The 19,960-nt window shown below is 34.5% G+C and overlaps 3 protein-coding genes and 2 long non-coding RNA genes across 22 annotated transcripts in view; 1 reads left to right on the top strand and 4 right to left on the bottom strand.

The window, feature by feature from the left end:
• Oatp74D (Organic anion transporting polypeptide 74D) overlaps positions 1-2,524 on the bottom strand; it is a 248,904-nt gene extending 246,380 nt beyond the window's left edge. For 3 of the 4 annotated variants that reach the window (XM_076524074.1, XM_076524075.1, XM_033478410.2), the window contains exon 1: positions 1,081-1,739. The gene's annotated coding sequence lies outside the window, so the exon portion shown is untranslated. Of the gene's footprint in view, positions 1-1,080; positions 1,740-1,812 lie in introns of those variants that run through there. The other variant, XM_033478413.2, reaches the window with a different exon arrangement.
• Positions 1,524-2,892, top strand: LOC117225097 (uncharacterized). Its single transcript, XR_004491413.2, has 2 exons — positions 1,524-1,660; positions 1,735-2,892. It is a non-coding gene; the product is annotated as an uncharacterized LOC117225097 (long non-coding RNA).
• On the bottom strand, positions 2,886-4,764 carry Sf3b6 (splicing factor 3B subunit 6). Of its 5 annotated transcripts, none has more exons than XR_013033948.1 (5): positions 4,584-4,764; positions 4,374-4,492; positions 4,058-4,306; positions 3,154-3,224; positions 2,886-3,067 (listed from the first exon to the last, which is right to left on the bottom strand). XR_013033948.1 is itself a non-coding variant. In XM_033478418.2 (4 exons), the coding sequence occupies exons 1-3, from the start codon at positions 4,614-4,616 to the stop codon at positions 4,081-4,083; spliced, it is 378 nt and encodes a 125-aa protein (XP_033334309.2). In that variant the 5' UTR covers positions 4,617-4,764; the 3' UTR covers positions 2,886-3,224; positions 4,058-4,080. The 5 variants fall into 5 exon arrangements, 3 of the variants coding, with proteins under 3 accessions (XP_033334309.2, XP_033334308.1, XP_076380202.1); XR_004491412.2 differs by having other exon boundaries at positions 4,063-4,306; XM_033478418.2 differs by having other exon boundaries at positions 2,886-3,224.
• A 375-nt stretch (positions 4,765-5,139) lies between these two features.
• Positions 5,140-11,348, bottom strand: LOC117225094 (elongation factor 1-delta). Of its 11 annotated transcripts, none has more exons than XM_076524076.1 (9): positions 11,032-11,191; positions 8,925-9,056; positions 7,703-8,128; positions 6,901-7,008; positions 6,671-6,740; positions 6,430-6,603; positions 6,050-6,115; positions 5,853-5,978; positions 5,140-5,780 (listed from the first exon to the last, which is right to left on the bottom strand). In XM_076524076.1, exons 2-9 carry the CDS (start codon positions 9,015-9,017, stop codon positions 5,626-5,628), a joined length of 1,218 nt encoding a protein of 405 aa, XP_076380191.1. In that variant the 5' UTR covers positions 9,018-9,056; positions 11,032-11,191; the 3' UTR covers positions 5,140-5,625. The 11 variants fall into 11 exon arrangements, with proteins under 11 accessions (XP_076380191.1, XP_076380195.1, XP_076380196.1 ...); XM_076524080.1 differs by having other exon boundaries at positions 6,430-6,600; XM_076524081.1 differs by having other exon boundaries at positions 7,715-8,128.
• Positions 11,349-11,594: 246 nt separating this feature from the next.
• LOC117225098 (uncharacterized) lies at positions 11,595-12,749 on the bottom strand. Its single transcript, XR_004491414.2, has 2 exons — positions 12,203-12,749; positions 11,595-11,801 (listed from the first exon to the last, which is right to left on the bottom strand). It is a non-coding gene; the product is annotated as an uncharacterized LOC117225098 (long non-coding RNA).
• Positions 12,750-19,960: the final 7,211 nt, after the last annotated feature.

The raw sequence follows: 19,960 nt of genomic DNA, 5'->3' as shown, positions 1-19,960 counted from the left end.
TGTGTATGCATGAAGTGAGACAGAAACTTCATCGCATGAATAAACATTAAACATACACAACATGCATATAGTGTACGTATGTATAGAGTATCCGGCAACAGGTGGAAGAACATTTGAGAGCTGATTTTCTATACTAATGCAGAACATCAATCATATGTGGAAAATGAAGTTGTTAGCTTCGTTTTCAAATCATTGAACAATTAAGCGAACTAGGCTTATTTATGACGGTATTGTTGGTGATGACTATCGATGTAGTTTAGAAGAATTTTCAACAATTATGAAACGAAACCAAATGTATAATTCTGTGCTTTTAAGTTTCATCTGACACTGTTACGGAGAATTACCTATTAAAATTTATGCCACCTGTTGCCGAACACCCTGTAGCTTCTACATAAAAGTACTCTAACAGTGACATAAATCGAAATCATAAATCGAATCATTCTAGGAAAAATGGATTTGAATGTTCAAAATTTACTACTTTATTACTTTAATACTTTATTATACTTTATTACTTTGCAACAACATCTTATTAAAACGCTAGAATTGGAACAATAAGCAGTAGAATCTCTACAAGAATATAATAATATTTATCAAACTACTGAATGGATATAACAGATCTCAACAATAAAAAAGGAAAGAAACCTTAAGTACATGTATAGCAATACCGTAGTGACACAAAATAAAACCTCAAAAACAGAAGTGAAACGAGATGCAATAGTGACACAAATGTATGAAAATGTGATGAAAATTTCATTAAAAGAGCATGGACGTGCAAAAAAGGTCGTGAAGACCATTTGGCTGACACTGTTTTCCATTGTTAATTGCAGACCTTCCGCTGTCGATTTTTCATTTAAAAAAAAACACGTATTTTTATACATGTATATAAAATCCAGAATTTCAAACGAAGTAGCAGTAATTTTATTAACACGAGCTGTGAATGACAGATCAGCTGAAAACATTATGCCAAGGTCACGCAGGCTAGTGATATGGAACAGGCAGGAGCCATAAATTTGATAATTATCAATAAACCCCGTATGTGACCGAGAAAGATGAATAATTAGTACAGAGATAAGTACTCACCTCGTTGCAAATCGGCAAGCAAGTAGCAGACCGTCGCGCATCGTAACAACACGACGGTCGTCGCATCCCCTTGCACCGCGTCGACCCCGGTCCTCCTCGTCCCATTCATTCATTCCTCTCCCTCATCCTCCTCTTCCTCCTCCTCGTCCGTCCACGCGACTTCGTTGTTTGTCCCGTGGCTGACGTTCGGTGTCCGCATCATTAACAAACGACACACCATAGTTACCCGCGATAATATGTATTCTATCCAACGTTCCGCGCTCAATGTTCAGACCGAAGAAAGTGCAATATCATTATCGACACGACGGCGAATCGAAACATCGGACCCACGTGACAGTCTCCCGGGGAACCGACGCCATTCGCGTTTTGTTTACGTCGCGTTGAGAATCGCGATGCAACGGAAACGACTACCGTAAAATGTAAAACATCGATTATCAAAGCACTGATTAACGGAACAATCGATTATTTCAATATTGATCGATCTGTTTACCGAAAACGTGGAACACATTCAGTGTTCGCATTTGCGTCTTGTTAGTTTTGTTATTGGCCTGTCGAAAAATTCCATGGTATCCATAGCAAGGTAAATTTAATTACGATTATATTCGTTATATAGCATAAATCATGGCAGCTTTTGCTTTTACATGAAATTTGTAGTTTTAGATTCGGGTAACGAAACTTGTATTATGATTTCACTTGGACAATCGAGGTTTTACTATAATTTTTGGAACGCACCGTTCCAAATTCAGCTACGTATGCAGGACATTCTCACTGCGTATCTTCATTGCCGAGACAGCTCTTCCGAAACAAATAACGGAAGTATCTGCCGTAAACAGAATTAAATATCGAACACGCGTTTCGAACGTATAATATACGATCGCATTGCCGTCAAACGAGGGGTTGACGTTTTCGCGAAGCGCGTTATTATCGCAATTACTCACACCCGCGAAGAAATGGTAAAAGAAAAATAGTCTTGTGAGTACACCGAAAGATCGCGCTACTCTTCGAGTCTGGTGCGCCTAGGCGGCGTGACGTGAACGTGGGACACAATGAACAGGCTTGTTAAAAGGAGAATAGCGCCGACAAGGAACAGGGGAGAGCATTCTTGCACAAATTGCGCGACGTCACGGTAAAAACTGGCGTACACTGTACGCGATAGTCGCGACACATTCTCAAGGATATCCGTGAACGTCTCACCAGCGGCTTCGCCGCTACCGCAACAGTCGAACGACATCTGATCGTTTTTTGAAGATCACGATGGCGTTTACGTTTCGGTTGCGCGGAATTTAACACGTCGGAGTCAATGGGTGAACAGGAAACACCAGTAAGTACGCGTGCGTTTTATATAAAACGAGTCTTAGCGCGCTGCAACGCAATCAAACGGGCTGGCTAAGCGGGTTTTCGCTTTCGACTGAAATCGAATGTTCCTCCGACTAGCCGGCTGGCGATGTACTTGTGTTAGCGCGTGTGTGCCAGCGTTCGCGCACGCGTGCATCGTTGTGTGCGAGGACACGGTGCGGTACACCGAACACGCGCATTTCCACCAGCATTCAGTATCGGGTGTCGAGTATCCTGACAAGTAAACCGTAGCCTGTAGGCTTCGCGTTACAAAACACCTAGTAACGACGAGAGTCGACCGATTGTATTACCCGCGTGACACGCGCGAATCCTATATCTCGATGATTAACGTGCCATTCTCGTTCATCTTCACGGGAAATGTGTACTCCCGCAGCTCAATTTCCAATTATATTTTAAAAGAAACGTAATAGAAGGGTACAAAGATGTTTGAGAAAATATAAGATTCGACAGACAGTATTTTTATATGTTTATTGCTTTTCAAAACAATTTTCAGCTTAGCGCCGCAACGAACACGCATAATTTACGATAACGTCAATTTACAGCCATGCTTCTATCAGTTGTGATACTTGTATTAATCGTACACAATATTTTATTATGAAGGAAATGTTTTTAGTTGTTTCTTATGTGTTTTCTAAAAAGGGATGAAAATTCATTATATTTCATTATATGGAAAAGCTCTAAAAACACAGCTCTCAGAATTGCAAATACGAGTAGAACCTTGATTATCTGGATCTCCAATTTCAGAATTCTTCATTGTCCAAATACATTTCACATATGATTAGCTCGACCTAAGACAATCCATATGCAAAACGATTTTCTATATAAATCAATAAAAATTAAGGCTAGCAATATATTAGGTCTACCGGAAAGTTCTGTCCTATAATGTCACTTCAAGCTTCAATCCATATGCACATGTTGATTTGAGACATATATGATTATCTCTCTTTATCATTGCATTTACACACATGTACTCTCCTAAATAAACTGAAACAAAGATGAAAACATGGCTACCGATGATAATGCCAGACCACATGGTGCTTTGGCGACTCGTCAGAAAATCGCAGAGCTAGGCTGGGAAATTCTGTCACATCCACCATACTCCCCAGACCTAGCACCCTCCGATTATCACCTGTTTCTCTCTTTGCAAAACTTTTTACAGGAAAAAAAATTCAAAACTGAAGCTGATGTCAACCAAGCACTAGTTGAGTTTTTCGCCTCTAAAAATAAATCATATTTTAAAAGTGGCATTTACAAGTTGCCATCACGCTGGCAAGAAGTCATAAGTAACGATGGAAAGTATATTCTACAATAAATATTATTAAGTGTATGAAAATTGTGTTATATTTCAATTCAAAAACGGACAGAACTTTCCGGTAGACCTAATAGTTAGGTAACTGTTCTATTCGAAGCAACTAAATTTGTACTGCAGGTACAAATTCATTGAAACAATTCACATAATGAAAGAATATAAAATTTTACTGCTTCATATGTACACAGATCATAATACTTATTTATACATATAATTACAAAATAAATGTAAAAGTACAAGTAATTAAGAAGTAAGTAACTTGTTACAATGATTATTAATTTAAAAATTGATTAAGTTAATACTTAAAAGTACCTTACTCTGAACATATTACATAACTATTTCTTTTCTTCATTTAAGTTGTATTTTGTCTTTAATTTGTCTATTTCTTCCATCTTCTTGTCTACATCGACTCGTTTAAATGCCTTATTGCTTTGGTAGTATAAAACTACCAAGTACCGGTTACAAACATTAAAACCACTTAAGTGATCGCATGCATTCTTTGCATCAAATATATCCTCGTAAACAACGAAAGCAGTTCCCCTCGTTTCAGCAGTATTACCTCTGAAAATACATTTCTTTAAATCTAAACTGCATTCCTAACCTATAAGTTAAGTTCACGAGTACTTACACTCTAATTTGCCGAATAGCTCCATATTTTCCGAAGATGTCATACATTTCTTCGGCCGTAATTTTGTATGGCAAATTTCTTATATACAACACTCTGTTTACTTCGGGAGGTAATCTTACCTACAAAGATAAACATTTCGAATAACAGTGAACAAAAAGGTTAGGATGGTAGTGATCAACGTAAATATTAAGTATTAACTAATGTACTTACGTTAGCCCTCCGTTGCAACATAGCCATAGTCATGTTTGAAAAATAGTGTTTTGTTTCTCGTTTAATGAAGGAACCAGAAGTCTGGAATTATTGTTTTCTTCAGTTTCGTGATTATCAAATCAACACAAATATACACGAAACAAGTGTAAAGTTGAGTGGTGCAATACTTCTACGTCAGAGAGCAGCACCAGGCTACTCGATGTGGCGTACGCCCGTACAAACGGCACACGCGCCATCTATAATTTAGTTACTAGACGTTGCTACCTAAACCACTAGTCTCTCTCTCAGTCTAATATAGGCATTCCACGAGTGAAGACGTGTATACGAGGAGGAATAAAGCACCGCTGCGAAGTTAGGCAAACCACATGTCTCTTTATTACCAAAAGGCCATTAATCCTCAGTTCTCAGAGAACCAACATAGGAGAACAAAACACCACGCGAATCCGCCACATCGATGAGAATTCATAGTATAATTTTGAATATTTTACACATTGTTAATAATTATATTTATGATGTATTATAGGAACAACAGCTTTATAATAAAAACACGATTACAGAAAATTATAATTATAATTTTTATTCGCGGCAACAATAATCCGAAACGAACAATTAAATATAGTACTAGTAATTGGCATTATTTACTTGCAATATCATAATTTCTTTTTGAGTATCATAATTGAATGATGTTCGGTTACTTGAATTCTTTACATTTTCGCATCGGTATTACAATTTTTAACATTTACAGATTATAATATTTTTTATAGAATATGTTGATTTTACGATCACGCAGTTTAAAAACACTGTCGACTACAATTCTTATGAATTATTAAATAACTTGACACATCAAACATTAAAGTCGGAACACGACGATTGAACGTCTGTTATTTTCTAGACATTCGTATTAAGTATATAAGACGTACGTAATGATTCATTCATCGAGACAGATATTGCTAGTGGAATGAAGAGATGGCACAACAGACCAATGCCTGATTGCAATTAGAATCGTCAGATATCTTCTACCTTCAAAGTTTCATTAATTTCTTTATACTTTGTTGAAAGCTGCAATATCTACGCTTTGAACATGTTCTTCAATTTGTTGGATCTCTTCTGTAAGCCAATCCACTGAAACTTTTTCATCTTCTACGACGCAAGAGATCTGAAGTTTATGAATACCATAGGCCAAGGGAACAAGTTTTGCTATAAAAAAAAATAATTTCTTGAATCCTGATTTTCAATTACTTATTTACTTATTTGAAATTAGTAACCTACCAGCTCCCCATAAAAGACCGTCAGTCTCAATCTTCCTTACTTCAGTTTCCATTTCTTTCATATCAACTTCACTACCCCATGGTTTAACATCTAATATGATGTTTGACTTTGCAATCAGAACAGGTTCTGTAAAATTATTACTAAGTAGATATGAAATAAAATATTTAAGTTGAGAATGTAATATGAATATCACATACTTTTGGATTTCTTTGCAGTATATGCAGCCAATCTCTCTTCTCTAATTTTTGCAGCTTCAGCATCTTCTCCCTAGCAAGTCAAGTATTTAAACAGTTTACAGTACACATGCTACAAGTAACAATTTAAACTTAACTAATGATATAATAGTGTGTCTATGTCAAATTCGTGTAAGAAACAGAAATATATATATCTGAAAGTATTTGTATCCTGGGAATATCTGGTGTACTATGTCTGATAAATATCGTACAAAATTGAACATTTTCACACCCTACTTGAAAATACGTATGAAGTGTATTAAATGTGTCGTGCAGAAATGATATCAAATATTCTGTAAAGAGGAAATTGACTGCTTAGTGTCGATTGCAGTGTTTCTGCCCACTTGCCTCTGAGTCTGATTTAAATAGATCAGTATCGTTGTCATCGTCAGGTTTTTTTTTTGGTTCTTTTGGAGATGGGTCAGACTTTTGTATTGAAAATTGACTAAACGTGTCTTCAAGGTATTTAACTCGTTTCTCCAAACTGCTAATGGCGGTCAATAACCCTTCAATAGCTGCTGAAATTGATTATTTGATTAACATATTCTGTAAGTTTATATAGACACCATACAATATTCACCTTACCTTCATCTACATTTTCTTTCCCCTTTTTAGGTGGCTCGATAAGTCCCGTAAAAACTGCAATATTGTCCATCTGTAAAATAATCGTAACAAAATAATTGTAATATAAAAATACTACAATATAACTTTTACATAATGATATATTATACCCATAGATTTGTATTAATATTGAATATTATATTAGTAAGCAGAAAATTTGTTATGTAAGGGTGTGCAAAGGATGCAGTACTCACACACTGTAAAGATTCTCTAACATATTGATGAGCCTTGGCGACCTCATGGGCTAAACTTCCACCAGCATAGAAGTTTGGACTAGTAGTTTGTTGATTTTCCTGTATCCACTAATATTAATAAAGATCAACTAAGACTAAACTGATTGTTATAAATAATCTAAAATCGTATCTCCACTATGATTTACAAATAATATTAATTACATTAAAAATGCATTCCATTTTTAAATATTGCATATTCCCTATATTAAATTTGGTTACAAAGTTTCTGCTTCATTAATAAAATCGATGTTTCATTGTAATGGACAATTCTGTGATACAAAGTGGAGATAGATATTTCATACTGACATTGAAAACATGATGGGTGCAACACATACTTGTATAGCATATTAAAAAGCATTTGCTCATGTTCACAAAAAATAAAAAACACAATTCTTTATTGCTAGATGTAAGTTTGTTATAGATAAGCGTGAACTCAAAATAAAATATATTTCTTATAGTAACATGCACAGATGTATGGAGATATCATGCAAAGTATTGTATCATAAAAAAATAATTATAAATACAACATTGTTTACCCGTAAAATATGTGTAAAATCTGAGAATCAAGGTAATAGTAAATATGTAGAGGTACTTAATTGCGTGGTGATATTTGTATGTTATAATATGTAAAAAAATATTTTAAATATAGTAATATAAAAATTTAAGCAAACAAAAGTCATATTGCAATAAACTCAATAAAAATTTATAACTATTGTATGAAAGCACACAAAAAATTAAATAGCATATCTACTGCAAAATATACCTCTATACATACTTGCTGTTCCTTCCGTATATGTGGTGGTAGATATTTTGAATATAGATTTGTTTTTATAGTATCATTTTTCTCTTTTCCTCTGTTTGCATGTTTTGTTTTGGCTTCATTCTTTTTCTCTTTTCCTTCTTCCATATTATATTTGATAGACATATCATAGGAAGAATTGATATCGTTCATTTTTATATCATTCTTTATATCATCAGATCTTTGTTTTTCTTCTAAGTTTTCATTCTTTTGTGTATTGTATTCATTCTCATATTTATTTGACTTAGACTTATTTGTTTCATAATTTTTTAAATTATCATTCGGAATGTTTTCGGAACTTAGTAATATATTGTCTTTAGTTTTCCCAGGCTTTGTTTTCGGTTGGGGAAGATTATTATAGGGACATCTTTCCATTAATTTATTTACCATCTATGCAAGTGGAAATTGTTTTCTTGCAATGATACAAAAGATACAAACTAAATATGATACATTTCTATTGCATGCTAAATGCATTTTCTTGTGATTGTTACAAAATCAAATATATGAAAACCAAACAGTTTAGTACAAATTCCATGCAATTCCCTGAATGCATTGAATATGTTATCTATCACGTGAAACTATACATATATTGTATGCAACTATAAATATAAATGACTGAACAAAAAGTTTCATTATAAATTATCTGTTTCTATTGCACTAATATGATATTTATTATATATGATTTATCATATATAATTTATCATAGAAAGATATATGTAGAGAAAAAGAAATACAAGGGAATATGAATTACATAAAGTAAGTTGTAAGTCTAAAAGGAATTAAGTTATTATGAGAGAAATAAAATTCCCAACACCTTGTAATGTAAAAAGCAGATGAAGTGTTCCCTATCACCAGATATTCCCTGAAGTATATGTTAAAAGTGTTAGTTTTGGTTAATAGAAAAACAGAAAAAACGTAAGACAAAACGAAAATATGTAAATTAGCTGTAGATGTTGGGGTACAAATTCATAGATTTTCTGTTCATAAACATACTTTTGAATCTGTTGTAATACTATAACATACATATGTATATTATAATACTTATATGTATTTATATATTACAATGTTTATAAGTAACGTTTTGAGATCAATATATAGTATGTTTAAAAACATCACCCTACCCCTGTTAGCAATTGCCCTTTTAAATTACATAATATGGATTTGTAAATCAGACGCTAACACTTACCTTAGCCATTTTTTCAAAATACAGTCTTTCTGCTTTGTCGTATGATGGCTTATCAAACCATACTTTTTCTTGTGCTAATGCCAACTTTTCCATTTTTAAACAGTTTTATTTAACAAGGGTACAAGTAAGTTTCTGCAACATGAAATTTAACTCTATAAATATGGAAAATAAAATCGTTAAAAACATTTAAATCATTCGTATTTATTACAAATACAATTTTTGTGTCAACATATGAAAAAAATACAAAATTATATATATAACAATATAATCTACATAATTCATGTTTATGTCATATTGTATGAATTACAATAATCAATCATTCCTAAAATAAATATTAAATATTATCATGAACTATCCTCATCACTGCTAAAATATTTAGACTTAAATGAAGGTTTATTTAATAGTTTATAATCAGGTAATTCTAATTCATATGTTTCTTTCACTGATACCTTTTCATCTGACTTTGCTGTTATTTCATTTAGTAAACGATAAGTTTCTTCTTCGCTTTCTGTCTTAACTACGCATGGATATATTTCCAATGCTTTGAAATATTGAAGAAATGCTCTAAGTTCATTGTAAGAAGAATGAGTGGAATAGCATATATTAAAAGTTCTTTCTTTAACATCATCCCATGTTCCAACTATGCTTGTATCTTTTTTCCTCCATTTCATTACAGATGGAATTATTATCAAGATGTTTTCAATGCTCACATCATGTCGACAATATAAATTTGGCGAAGTAAATTTGTTTTTGCATGCATGAATTGGAGTACTATATGCATCATTTGTAACGTGATTGGATAATTCTCCAATTCGACAATAACTGTTATATATAAAATCTTTTATATGAATTTTCATATTTAAAAGTTTAGAAAGTTCTACAAAGAGAAATTCAGAACCATAATTGGCAGAACACTCCAGAATAACAACGTTCCTTGGGTCTTCACTTAACCAGTTTTGAACAACATCTCTCATTTTAGTCATACTTTTTATTCTACTGGGGAAAGAAGGAAAATCGTTACTCAAAAATGTTGTATCAAGATAAATTTTAGTAAAAGTCCTAGGCACTAATTTCGAATTTTTATGATAATGTAGACCTTTCAACTTTGGAAAATCCATAGGATTAATGCGAAAATCACCAGTATATAACACTAATAAATTATCTCTTTCAAAAAGAAACATTACAGATCCAAGACAATGTCCTGCTGAGACACATGTTACAGTAATAATAATTTTATCTTCATTGTCTAGTTTATATTCTACAATAACAGGTTTATCAATATCTATTGTCTTAACACAAGAAGTTCTAAAATTAAATTTATTTTCTAATAATGCCTTTGTAATCGGACTGCAATAAAGATATTTACTATGTACATTTAAATGTTCAAAAAATACATCAGATAATCCTTGCATATGATCATAATGACAATGACTAAGAAAGAACACAGAAGATGTTAAGTTTTCTTCATCAAAACGATCCACTGAGATTCCAGGTATCTCCTTAATAAGCCCAAGAAAAGTTGACATTCTGGTACATGTGAGTTGTTCCTGTAATTTATAAATTCTGTTTCAACTATATCAACATTTCTTAAACAAAACTATTGCACTTGATTTTAATAGAGAAATTAGACAAAAGTTTATATAGATGTTATATATCTTTATAATACCAAATAATTGAAATTTTAATTATTATTTTAGATTTACTAGATCTATAAATACTTTTTAATTCAGGATAATAAGACGCATAATTTGAACAAAAAACCAATTGTTATTATAAATGACAAACAGATGTTTGGTGACTTGAAGAATAAGAAATCACTTTTGTAGGTTATAACTGTAAGTTAGGCATATATATTATATCAATAAAATAATTATTGTCTACAAACCGGTAATCCAACTAATTTGCAAAGCTGTGTGTGTGTGTGTGTATATGGACAATAAATAAATTTTGTACTGAAACTTTAAACTCACGAATCCACCATGTGCCGTATTGATCGATTAATTGAGTAGTTATATATTAAAGTGCAATTAATTCAACGTCCTTAGATTTTGCATATCAGATGGTTGTACAAGATTATTATAAACCATATGAATATAATTAAATATACCTTGACTCGTTACAGATTGTCAGATTGATGCAACAATTGTCTTCTCGCCAAAATTTCAGTAAACCGGATATAACGTGCCAATTGAAAAGAAGTAGACACAATGCAGAACATACATTGCTGCAAGATGTCACTAGGGTTTCGATCATGTGATGTAGGCATGAGAATTTTCATACGTACATAGAGGCGTTACGATCAGACGTCTGACCGTTCTTGGAATTTCCACTCAAAGCTAGTGTGTCCATTGGTGTCTAGCATGTCCAATAGTGTCAGGAATTCTATTCGAAATCTGCTCCAAGTGGCGGAGATGAACCTCACAAATGGGATTGGACGATTCCAATGGATTGCCAATGAAAACCATTGGAATCATCCAATCCCATTTGTGACAGATTATCCTCCCACTCCTATTTTCCTGGAAGGAAGTTGTAAAGCGGTCAGGCATCTGAGAGCTCTGTGTATAATGAAATGTAGAGATACTGGCTGCAATTGGCTGGTTCGGATACCCGTGTAGCGATGGAGCGGTCGGGAGGATTTGTATACAGAATAAATTTAAACGCAAATACATATATGGTGAAATGTGATAATACTTTATTTACTTAATTCTGAGACGTGTGCTCTATAATGTCTGATTTTCGTTTTTCATGGAATTCTGAATTTCCTACAAGCTTTCGTCCTATCTTCTTTTTTTAGTCAATAGAAAGATTAGAGTTCGCTAGCTAGACTTGATTCGTCAGATGACTCTTCTTCAGTCTCAATTGGTCTTGACAGAGCAACTAAGTGATAAAGAAAAATCAACTTTATACAAATTAACAAATTAACCCTTAGCGCTCCGTTGGCTCCGCTATGGAGACATCCGTGTTTGTTTTTAGCATGATTACACGGAAGATGCTATGTTTTTGTCGACGTTGGCAATTGTTATTTGTAGTGAAAACGTGCTTAGCGTGTGTACCATTACGATTAAAACATTTTTTGCCCATTTTTATACTTAGCAACATAAAATGAATAAAATCAAATGCCTTCACAAGGACGTATAATTTTTTCCGCTCAAAATAAGATTTTCTTTATCTCAAGCGCTTTGCTCCAAAAATGTGTCGGAGTTGCTGGTAGATAGTACTCGAGAAACGCGTGGAGCGCTAAGGGTTAATATAATTTATAATTAATTGATATCACATACTTTTGTTTTTGTCTCGGGGTCTGAATTACCGACTTTGCACAAAATACTGTTGTATGATAGCGGACTCTACCTAATAGACGGTCAACTAGTGAACTATATTTGACTGCAACAGAAAAAAGGATATGGCTGAGGTGGCTAAATTTACAGCGTTGCCAGCTTTTGAAAGTACATTGTTGCCGCGTTACAATATCCCTACGAAAACTATCGATGCTTGCACGAAAGCGTTCAAGCGATTTCTCCAAAGTAAAGCAGAAACGAACACTAAGCTATATTTTTTATTTGACATGCTAATATTAAACAATTGTGTGGCTATTCGTTGACTTGTTCATAAATTCATTTTTAATTTTTTAGACATACATATTAAATTGTTAAAAATTTTGGAATTCTTAATTGACATATTTTTTAATTACAATTTTTATACATATGTATATGTCGCCCGACTATTTAAATATATTAGTCCAAGGGATCTATAGAACATGAGTATGATTTTAAATAGTTGTAGTTTATAAATAATACTGACAAATTTCCTCACATCTGCATAACTTCTAATAATAAGCAATTTATGATACCAAAATATTAAGAACGGTATAAATAATTACGACGTTGTAATTGTGTATATGCTGATATTCGTACATATACATATATAATAAAAATTATCAAGATTTTTTTATAGATAAATGTACAATTTTTTTTTTTTTTAGATTTGGAAAAGACTATGTTATAAAGCCTGACGAATTCGTTTCAGTATCCCCTAAAAGATGGGTACAAAGAAATTCTAGATCAATTTATAAAAAACTCCGGAAAAAAGAGTTCACAAAAATTTTGCTACGATTATCTTAAAACTCTCCTTTAACTTTGTTATGTCTCGCTCACCCGTGATCGCTTAAATGCAACACCGTACATACATAAACAATAAGCACACGCGCCTGATGCGATTATTAAAATACGGATACATTAATTCCACATTAACTAACGTGTATACATGTGTATGCATTACCCGTTCAAAACCGATATCCCTACGCGGAACGGTACGGTTTCGACCGAATGAAGAAGCGTACGCACGGTGTGAGTCGGTGCACGGTTCGGGCATCATCGGTCAGAGCCGAACCCCCGTTCCCAATAACGCAAGCGAAAGGGTATCGCACCAGCGCAATTCCAGGAATATTAGGGAGTGGGGAAAGGTAGGAGGTTCGATCCGACTTACCAGACCTCTCCCGCCGTAATCCAGCGCGTCTTTCTGGGCTTTTATTAACTTTAACATTAATTAATTGATTTCAGCTTTACAAGCTCTATCACCAAATCTCATAAAAAAAGTGAGCATCGACTCTGGGGATTTCTTCTTGTTAGTCAAGGAGTGTTAAGATCGCTCAAAGGTTTCCGACTCAGGAAGAGCCCATGGGGGGTACGGTTGGGAGAGGGGAGGGTAGCATCCCCGAGGTATCCGAGTCGCTGACTTTGTAAATACAATGTCGAGTATTATTGCACTAGCTTCACTTGTTCGCTGCGCTTGCTTTTGACTGCGACACAGTGTTCTGCTATGGCGGCTTTGCTTGTTCTCTTGGGAAAGTATCACACACACACACACACACACACACACACACACACACACACACACACACACACACACACACACACACACACACACACACACACACATCTCGGTATTCAACGTGGTGATTCAAATGTGGGTGGTGTTTTCGGCATGTAAAATGACCGAAGTCCTCTAGGTGGCGGGGCGCTGGGAAAAAGTGATCAACCCAGTGGTGGAGGGTGTAGCTTTGAATCAACATTTCTCGCATGGGAAAGACTCAGAGTCTTCGGTTCTGAATTGGAGAGACGGTTATTTGACCCTTGCGACTCGTTTTTATAGTTGTTGACAATCGGTGACTATAAAAACAAGCCATGAGGCTCGAATAATCGTATCTCTTCTTCACAAATTGTCCATTTTTGTTTTCAAGCTGAGGGACAATTGGAGAGAATTTACTGTACACTATATCGTATTTCTGTAGTACATGTTTCATAAATACTATTTCCACCACTTAAATATTCACGCCGTACACGCTTGCTGCCTCCAAATAATATTCAGCATTCGTAGTAGAAATGATATATACAGGATATTCGCTTCTTGCTAACGTGCCTATTTTTCGTGAACTATCGGTAATGCTGATCGCGACACGAAATGGTAAGGGGGCTCTAAGTAGGCCTCCGAGCATCCTGACCGCTTTACGACTTTTTTCAGAAAAGTAGGAGTGGGAGAATTACCCATCATAAATGGGATTGGATGATGCCAATGGATTTCCATTGACAATCCATTGGAATCGTCCAATTCCATTTGTGACTTGGAGCCATTTGGAGCAGATTCCGAGCAGAATCCCTGACACCATTGGACACCAATGGACTCACTGGCCTTGAATGGAAATTCCACGAACGGTCAGGATGCTGGGAGGTCTGCTCAAGAACCCCTAAAACTCAGACAGAAAAGCCTATAAGATGCAACGTCTGTACGGATCCCAAGTCTGTGGTATAGTGCTGCCTCCTAGTAAGATTCTACATCAATTTTAGCATAGATCAGAACCTATGTCATTTCTCAAATGCATAAAAATTATCTTGAATATTACCATAAATTAGAATCCACTGACTTATGAGTTCTAATGCTCCGTAATGAAATTAAGTTTGTTTAAGAAAAATACATTAATTGTTTTTTATAATTTGGAGAAGAAAGGGCAATTTACTTTTATATTTAATATTTAATTGGTAGAAAAACTAGCGAGAGCTAGAGCACATTTTAGTCTCAAATTAAAATCTATACTTTAAGTATTTTTGTTTTCAGAAATTGAGTTAGTGAGATTTAATTTAACATTCATTATATTCTTTCGAATATAATCGAATTACTTTTTCAATGGATCCTATATTTTTATATTTATAATGTCGTATCTGTTTCGAAGTGAACAATGGTAAACTGCTCTAGGCAACATTGTGTGTAAGGTACTTTCCGAAACGCTTAACTTCGAACTAGTAATTAATAACGAGTGAATGTTTAATCGATCAAGATAATTGTTTTAACAACAGTATTTTACAGACAGTATTTTAAAGAATAATTAAGGTGTCTAACAACAGAGTTACAGCGTTTGTGCAAAGATCTTTGATGAATCTCTTTGAATTTCTTTTCGTACGTCTTATATACAATATACTACAAAATTTGGTGATCCAAAAGTGCACCAATCAGCAGCCAGATAATTTAATTATATTGTATCCTATTTACATAGTAATTTAATTAAATAATAACTAACAATTATTCTTCAATTACATTTGGCTTAATTGCTAATTACTCTAATCATGAGTGTAATTGAAATACAACGTTTCTATAATTCGTTTCTTCATTCTTCTTTCTACTTACTAATATAGAATATATTTTTTATATTTTTCAGTTTTTGCAGATTTTCTCTTCCTTTCATAAGTCATTTACAAGTTTCTATGGACATTGCTTTGAAAAATTTCATAATCAATCCATTCTCACCAGAAGTCAGATATATTCCTACTCTGCCTATTTCTTCTCTTTTCTGGTTTGATATAGTTAGTTGCTTTCTTGCAATCATCCGAGCCTTCTTCTCTCTATCCGAGCCAACTTCTGCAACTTAAAAACTTTCTTCTTCTGCTTGCATTTTTTCGTGTACCAGAGTCGTTTCTATCTTATTATCCTTTCCATATAACTACCCCACTCTTGTTTTAATAGTTGGCAGAACTACCAAAAAGGTATTTGATATATAAAAGAACAGTCATATTGTTACGGATTTCAAGTAATTTTTTCCTTAACGAAAATGTTAGCCGTGTTAACGAATTATTAACGAAAAATACGGACCAATAACCCCTTGCCCCTCCTTCCATTCCCATATCGTTAAGAAATTTGATGAATATATGGATATAGTGCCGAGCGTTCCTTTTGCAGATCAATTTTTAAATTTAACGCTACGTCGGGGTTCGGGCCGTGACGACGTACAGTATGTATTTGGCTCGAAAAGCCGGGAAAACTATTTCAGTATTATTTAGGGACTCAATGTCATAATATCGTATATCGTTGAATTCATTTTAACGACAACTAGAGCTCGACACGAACAGCGGTAGGGGCAGCATCCTGTGTCGTGCGTTCTGTTTATTATTTAAACCCAACGGTATCGCTTCTTCATCATTGTACACCTGCGATCAGCTGTGCAGTTGTCTCCCATTGTTTCAGGTCAGTAGACCGATCTAGTTTTTATAATTAAACTCGACCGATTCATAATTAAATTAATGTGCTTCTTATTAACGTAATATTTTTTACATATTTAAAAAAAAATACATCTTTTATGTTGTTTGACGGAGTTACTTATTATTCAAAAATATCATTGCGCATCAGTTTAATTCATTCTGTTAGGATTCCGAATTATTTTTGTCTGTTGCGGAACAGTAGTTTGACATATGCTGTTTTGTACAAGCCTCGAACTCGGCTGAAAGCCAACACTACCCTAAACGTAGCCGGTCATCGCATCAGAATTCGTAGACTCGATCTCCGATTGGTCGGTATTTTAATAATTCGTTAATAATTCGTTAACACGGCTAACATTTTCGTTAAGGAAAAAGTTACTTGAAATCACTTGAGGAATTGCTTCTTCCTGGATCCTATACCATTTTTGGAACACTTATCTCCACATCCATAAAATCAATTAATCCGTAACAATATGACTGTTCTTTTATGTATCAAATACTTTTTTGGTCCATTGTTTGCCATTTTTATGACCATCGTTTGTCAATAGATATTTTAGGACAATTCTTTTTCGTATGAAATTTGTTACTAAGAAACTTTTCACAATTTAATTGGCAAAGAAACACGTTTTTGCGATCAATTCTTTTTTATTCGACGTCGATAGAAGAAAAGTCGATGAAATAGCTTTTTAATGCAGCACTAATGGTATTTTTCTTTCTCATAGCCTTATGCGGTGGAGCTCGCCGAGCAAACTACAAAGACTGTGAATACTACCATCAGTCTATAGTCTATACAAAAACAGCAGAGACAAAGCTAATTATACCATCTACTCAAACTTATTGGTAAATTCAATATACATAGACACCAATACGTCCATCGAACCAAAAAGAACCACGAGGAGGTTACTAGTACACATTTACATCGAACCAATGGCGAAGAAAACATCAGGAAAATGCTAGGCAAATTCATGAATGATTCCTGCGGAATCAGTGGCGATTTGACGGAAATGGAAACGTTCTGTTACAGCATAAATAATTTATTTAATACATATACTGAACATACCTAAATGGTGGTTTCGACACTCCGCTTCGGTACCGAAACTTCGCCTCTGCATTGCTCGCTTTCTGTCGCTCGTTAACGCGTTTTATGCTTCGACTCGCCTTCGGCCGCTGCCTCGTTTTCGAACTTGTTCCAGCATCCCCTCTCGAGTCGTTGACAAAATCTAGAGGCAATCGTCGATAATGTCGCACTCACACTTTCAGATTCTTGCAAGCTATATTTGAGGCCACTGTCTAACCAATTACTCTAACAAAACACCGAATAACATGTTAACTAATGGAAAACGTGTAATGGCTAATTTCCTTCGAATAGCTTTATGGAATGCCAACGGTATCTGCCAGCACAAAAGAGCGATAAAGGTTTTCCTTAAGCTACACCTAATAGATGTAATGCTAATTAGTGAAACACATTTTACAGATAAATCTCATTTCAAAATTCCACAGTACAAATGCTATCATACCAACCATCCAGACAAAACTGCCCATGCAGGATCAGCCGTACTAGTCAAAGATTCTCTTGCTCACTACGAGCTGCAAGGCTACTCCGAAGCTTATCTTCAAGCCACGACTGTGAAAATTAAAGCATTCCCATACGACATCGTAATTTCAGCAATATACTGTCCGCCGAGATACAAGTTGAAGAAAGACAACTTCGAGGGCTTCTTTTGCACGCTAGGCTCCAAATTCATAGCTGGCGGTGACTACAACAGCAAGCACGTCACGTGGGGCTCCAGAGTATCCACCACCAGAGGCAGAGAGCTTGCAAAATTGGTGGAGGAAAAAAACTACTCCGTCATTTCAACCGAAACGCCCACTTATTGGCCAATGGATCCACAGAAAATTCCAGACCTGTTGGACTTCTTCATTATCAACGGAATGTCAGCTTATTACATAGAATCAATACCTAACTTTGATCTGTCTTCTGACCATACTCCAGTAATAGCTACAGTCACCGCAACCATACTCGTTGATAGGGGAAGTTTGCCAACCCGGAAATTCCCAAAATCATGAAATCTTTCGCGCAAGCAGATTAAATTATGCCTAATGGAATTCTATCTTTTGTTTGTGCTAAAATACAGTTTAAAACGCGGCAAAGTCTTGAAAATACTTCAGAAATTGTCTGGTTCTTGAAATACCTCAAGAACCAAAAATGATATTAACAAAGATTTGCATGATTTTAATGTGTAAACGGAAATTTTAAAAATTCCATGATTTTTAAAATAAATAATTTTAAATAAATAAACAATTTTTTCGGAAGAAAATACTAAAATTTCTAGGGAAAGGTGATGGCTTCTTGGATAGACTGCTTGCTGCGGTTAGGTCAATATTGTTCTTTCTTCATCGCAATTATTCCTAGAGATCCCAACTCTTTTGTTTACTTTTCGTGGATGCGGGTGGTTGCTGTGGTGTAGAGACGATGTTGGGACAAGCAGCTTTTTAATCGCCTCGATAACTCGGATGTAACAAATCAAATATTGTTTGAGACGTGGAACAAGTGCTATTGTCTAGACAATAGTATCGCAAGTATCTCTGTTACTATCTTGACCTCGACGTTACGGCGAAGTGTAGTGTGATATCTGTACGTCTCCTGACTATAGAGGAGGGAAGTGACGTATTGACGAAACATAAGTGCAGGATAAGTGTCTTGATTGCAGCAGAAGAATATAATGTGCATCTCAGCTTTGTGAGACAGATACGCCGAAGGGTTGCATATTCTATGTACTCAGCTCGCAAATATAGAAAGAACATACAGAAAAACGACCCTCGGAGTCTCGATGATTAACAGGAGTTGTTGGTGTAGGCGTGGAAGCTAAATATTTAAATGTAGCCAGGTGTGCCATTTGTGGCTAGTCGTTTATGAAATTTTAAAAAGCACGCAGTAATCAAAAATCTCCAAAACATGGCAAAAATTCGTTTCCCATGGTCGCAAAAAGTCGCAACTTACATTTTTATTATGTAAACTTTGAATTGGAAAATAAAAATTCAGCGAGATTCGTAACACCTCGATCAGAAATAAAAAAATGATTAATTAGCATTAAAATTTATGGTTTTGTTTATTTTTTTAACTTAATATACGTCCTTAACTTAAAATAAACTATTTACCACATTGAACAATACCTACAGGATAAAACTTTAAAAAATCAAGAATTATGCACAGAAATAACAATAAATTCTATATATTAATTTTATATTATTTTTTATAATCTTATATTATTATTTATATAATAAATAGCCCATGTTGCAGATGTTTTTAATAGTAGTTGTTGTTGTTCTAAAGCTACATTATAAAAGTTTTAAAATAATGTTTCCGTAGGAAACGAATTTGTGCCACGTTTTGAGAATTTTCGTCCACTGTGTGCCGCTATGATGGTAAAAGTTTCATAAGAAAGAATTAAAAATAAGAAAAGTTGCAAAATCTTTTAATTAGCTTGTTTAGTGAGACTTTCGCGGACACTCGAC

This window comes from Megalopta genalis, chromosome 8 (genome assembly GCF_051020955.1).
Source record: "Megalopta genalis isolate 19385.01 chromosome 8, iyMegGena1_principal, whole genome shotgun sequence".
NCBI lineage: Eukaryota > Metazoa > Arthropoda > Insecta > Hymenoptera > Halictidae > Megalopta > Megalopta genalis.
The sequence above is the reverse complement of the archived record's forward strand: the minus strand, read 5'-3'. Positions and strand labels throughout refer to the sequence as shown.

Coding starts and splice junctions, on each gene's coding strand:
- Sf3b6 (XM_033478418.2), bottom strand. CDS start 4,616: ATGACTATGGCTATGTTGCAACGGAGGGCTAAC. Junction 4,493..4,583: donor TGTTGCAACGGAGGGCTAAC/GTAAGTACATTA, acceptor TTATCTTTGTAG/GTAAGATTACCTCCCGAAGT. Junction 4,307..4,373: donor GCTATTCGGCAAATTAGAGT/GTAAGTACTCGT, acceptor ATGTATTTTCAG/AGGTAATACTGCTGAAACGA.
- LOC117225094 (XM_076524076.1), bottom strand. CDS start 9,017: ATGGAAAAGTTGGCATTAGCACAAGAAAAAGTATGGTTTGATAAGCCA. Junction 8,129..8,924: donor ATTTTGAAAAAATGGCTAAG/GTAAGTGTTAGC, acceptor CCACTTGCATAG/ATGGTAAATAAATTAATGGA. Junction 6,741..6,900: donor TTAGAGAATCTTTACAGTGT/GTGAGTACTGCA, acceptor ATTATTTTACAG/ATGGACAATATTGCAGTTTT.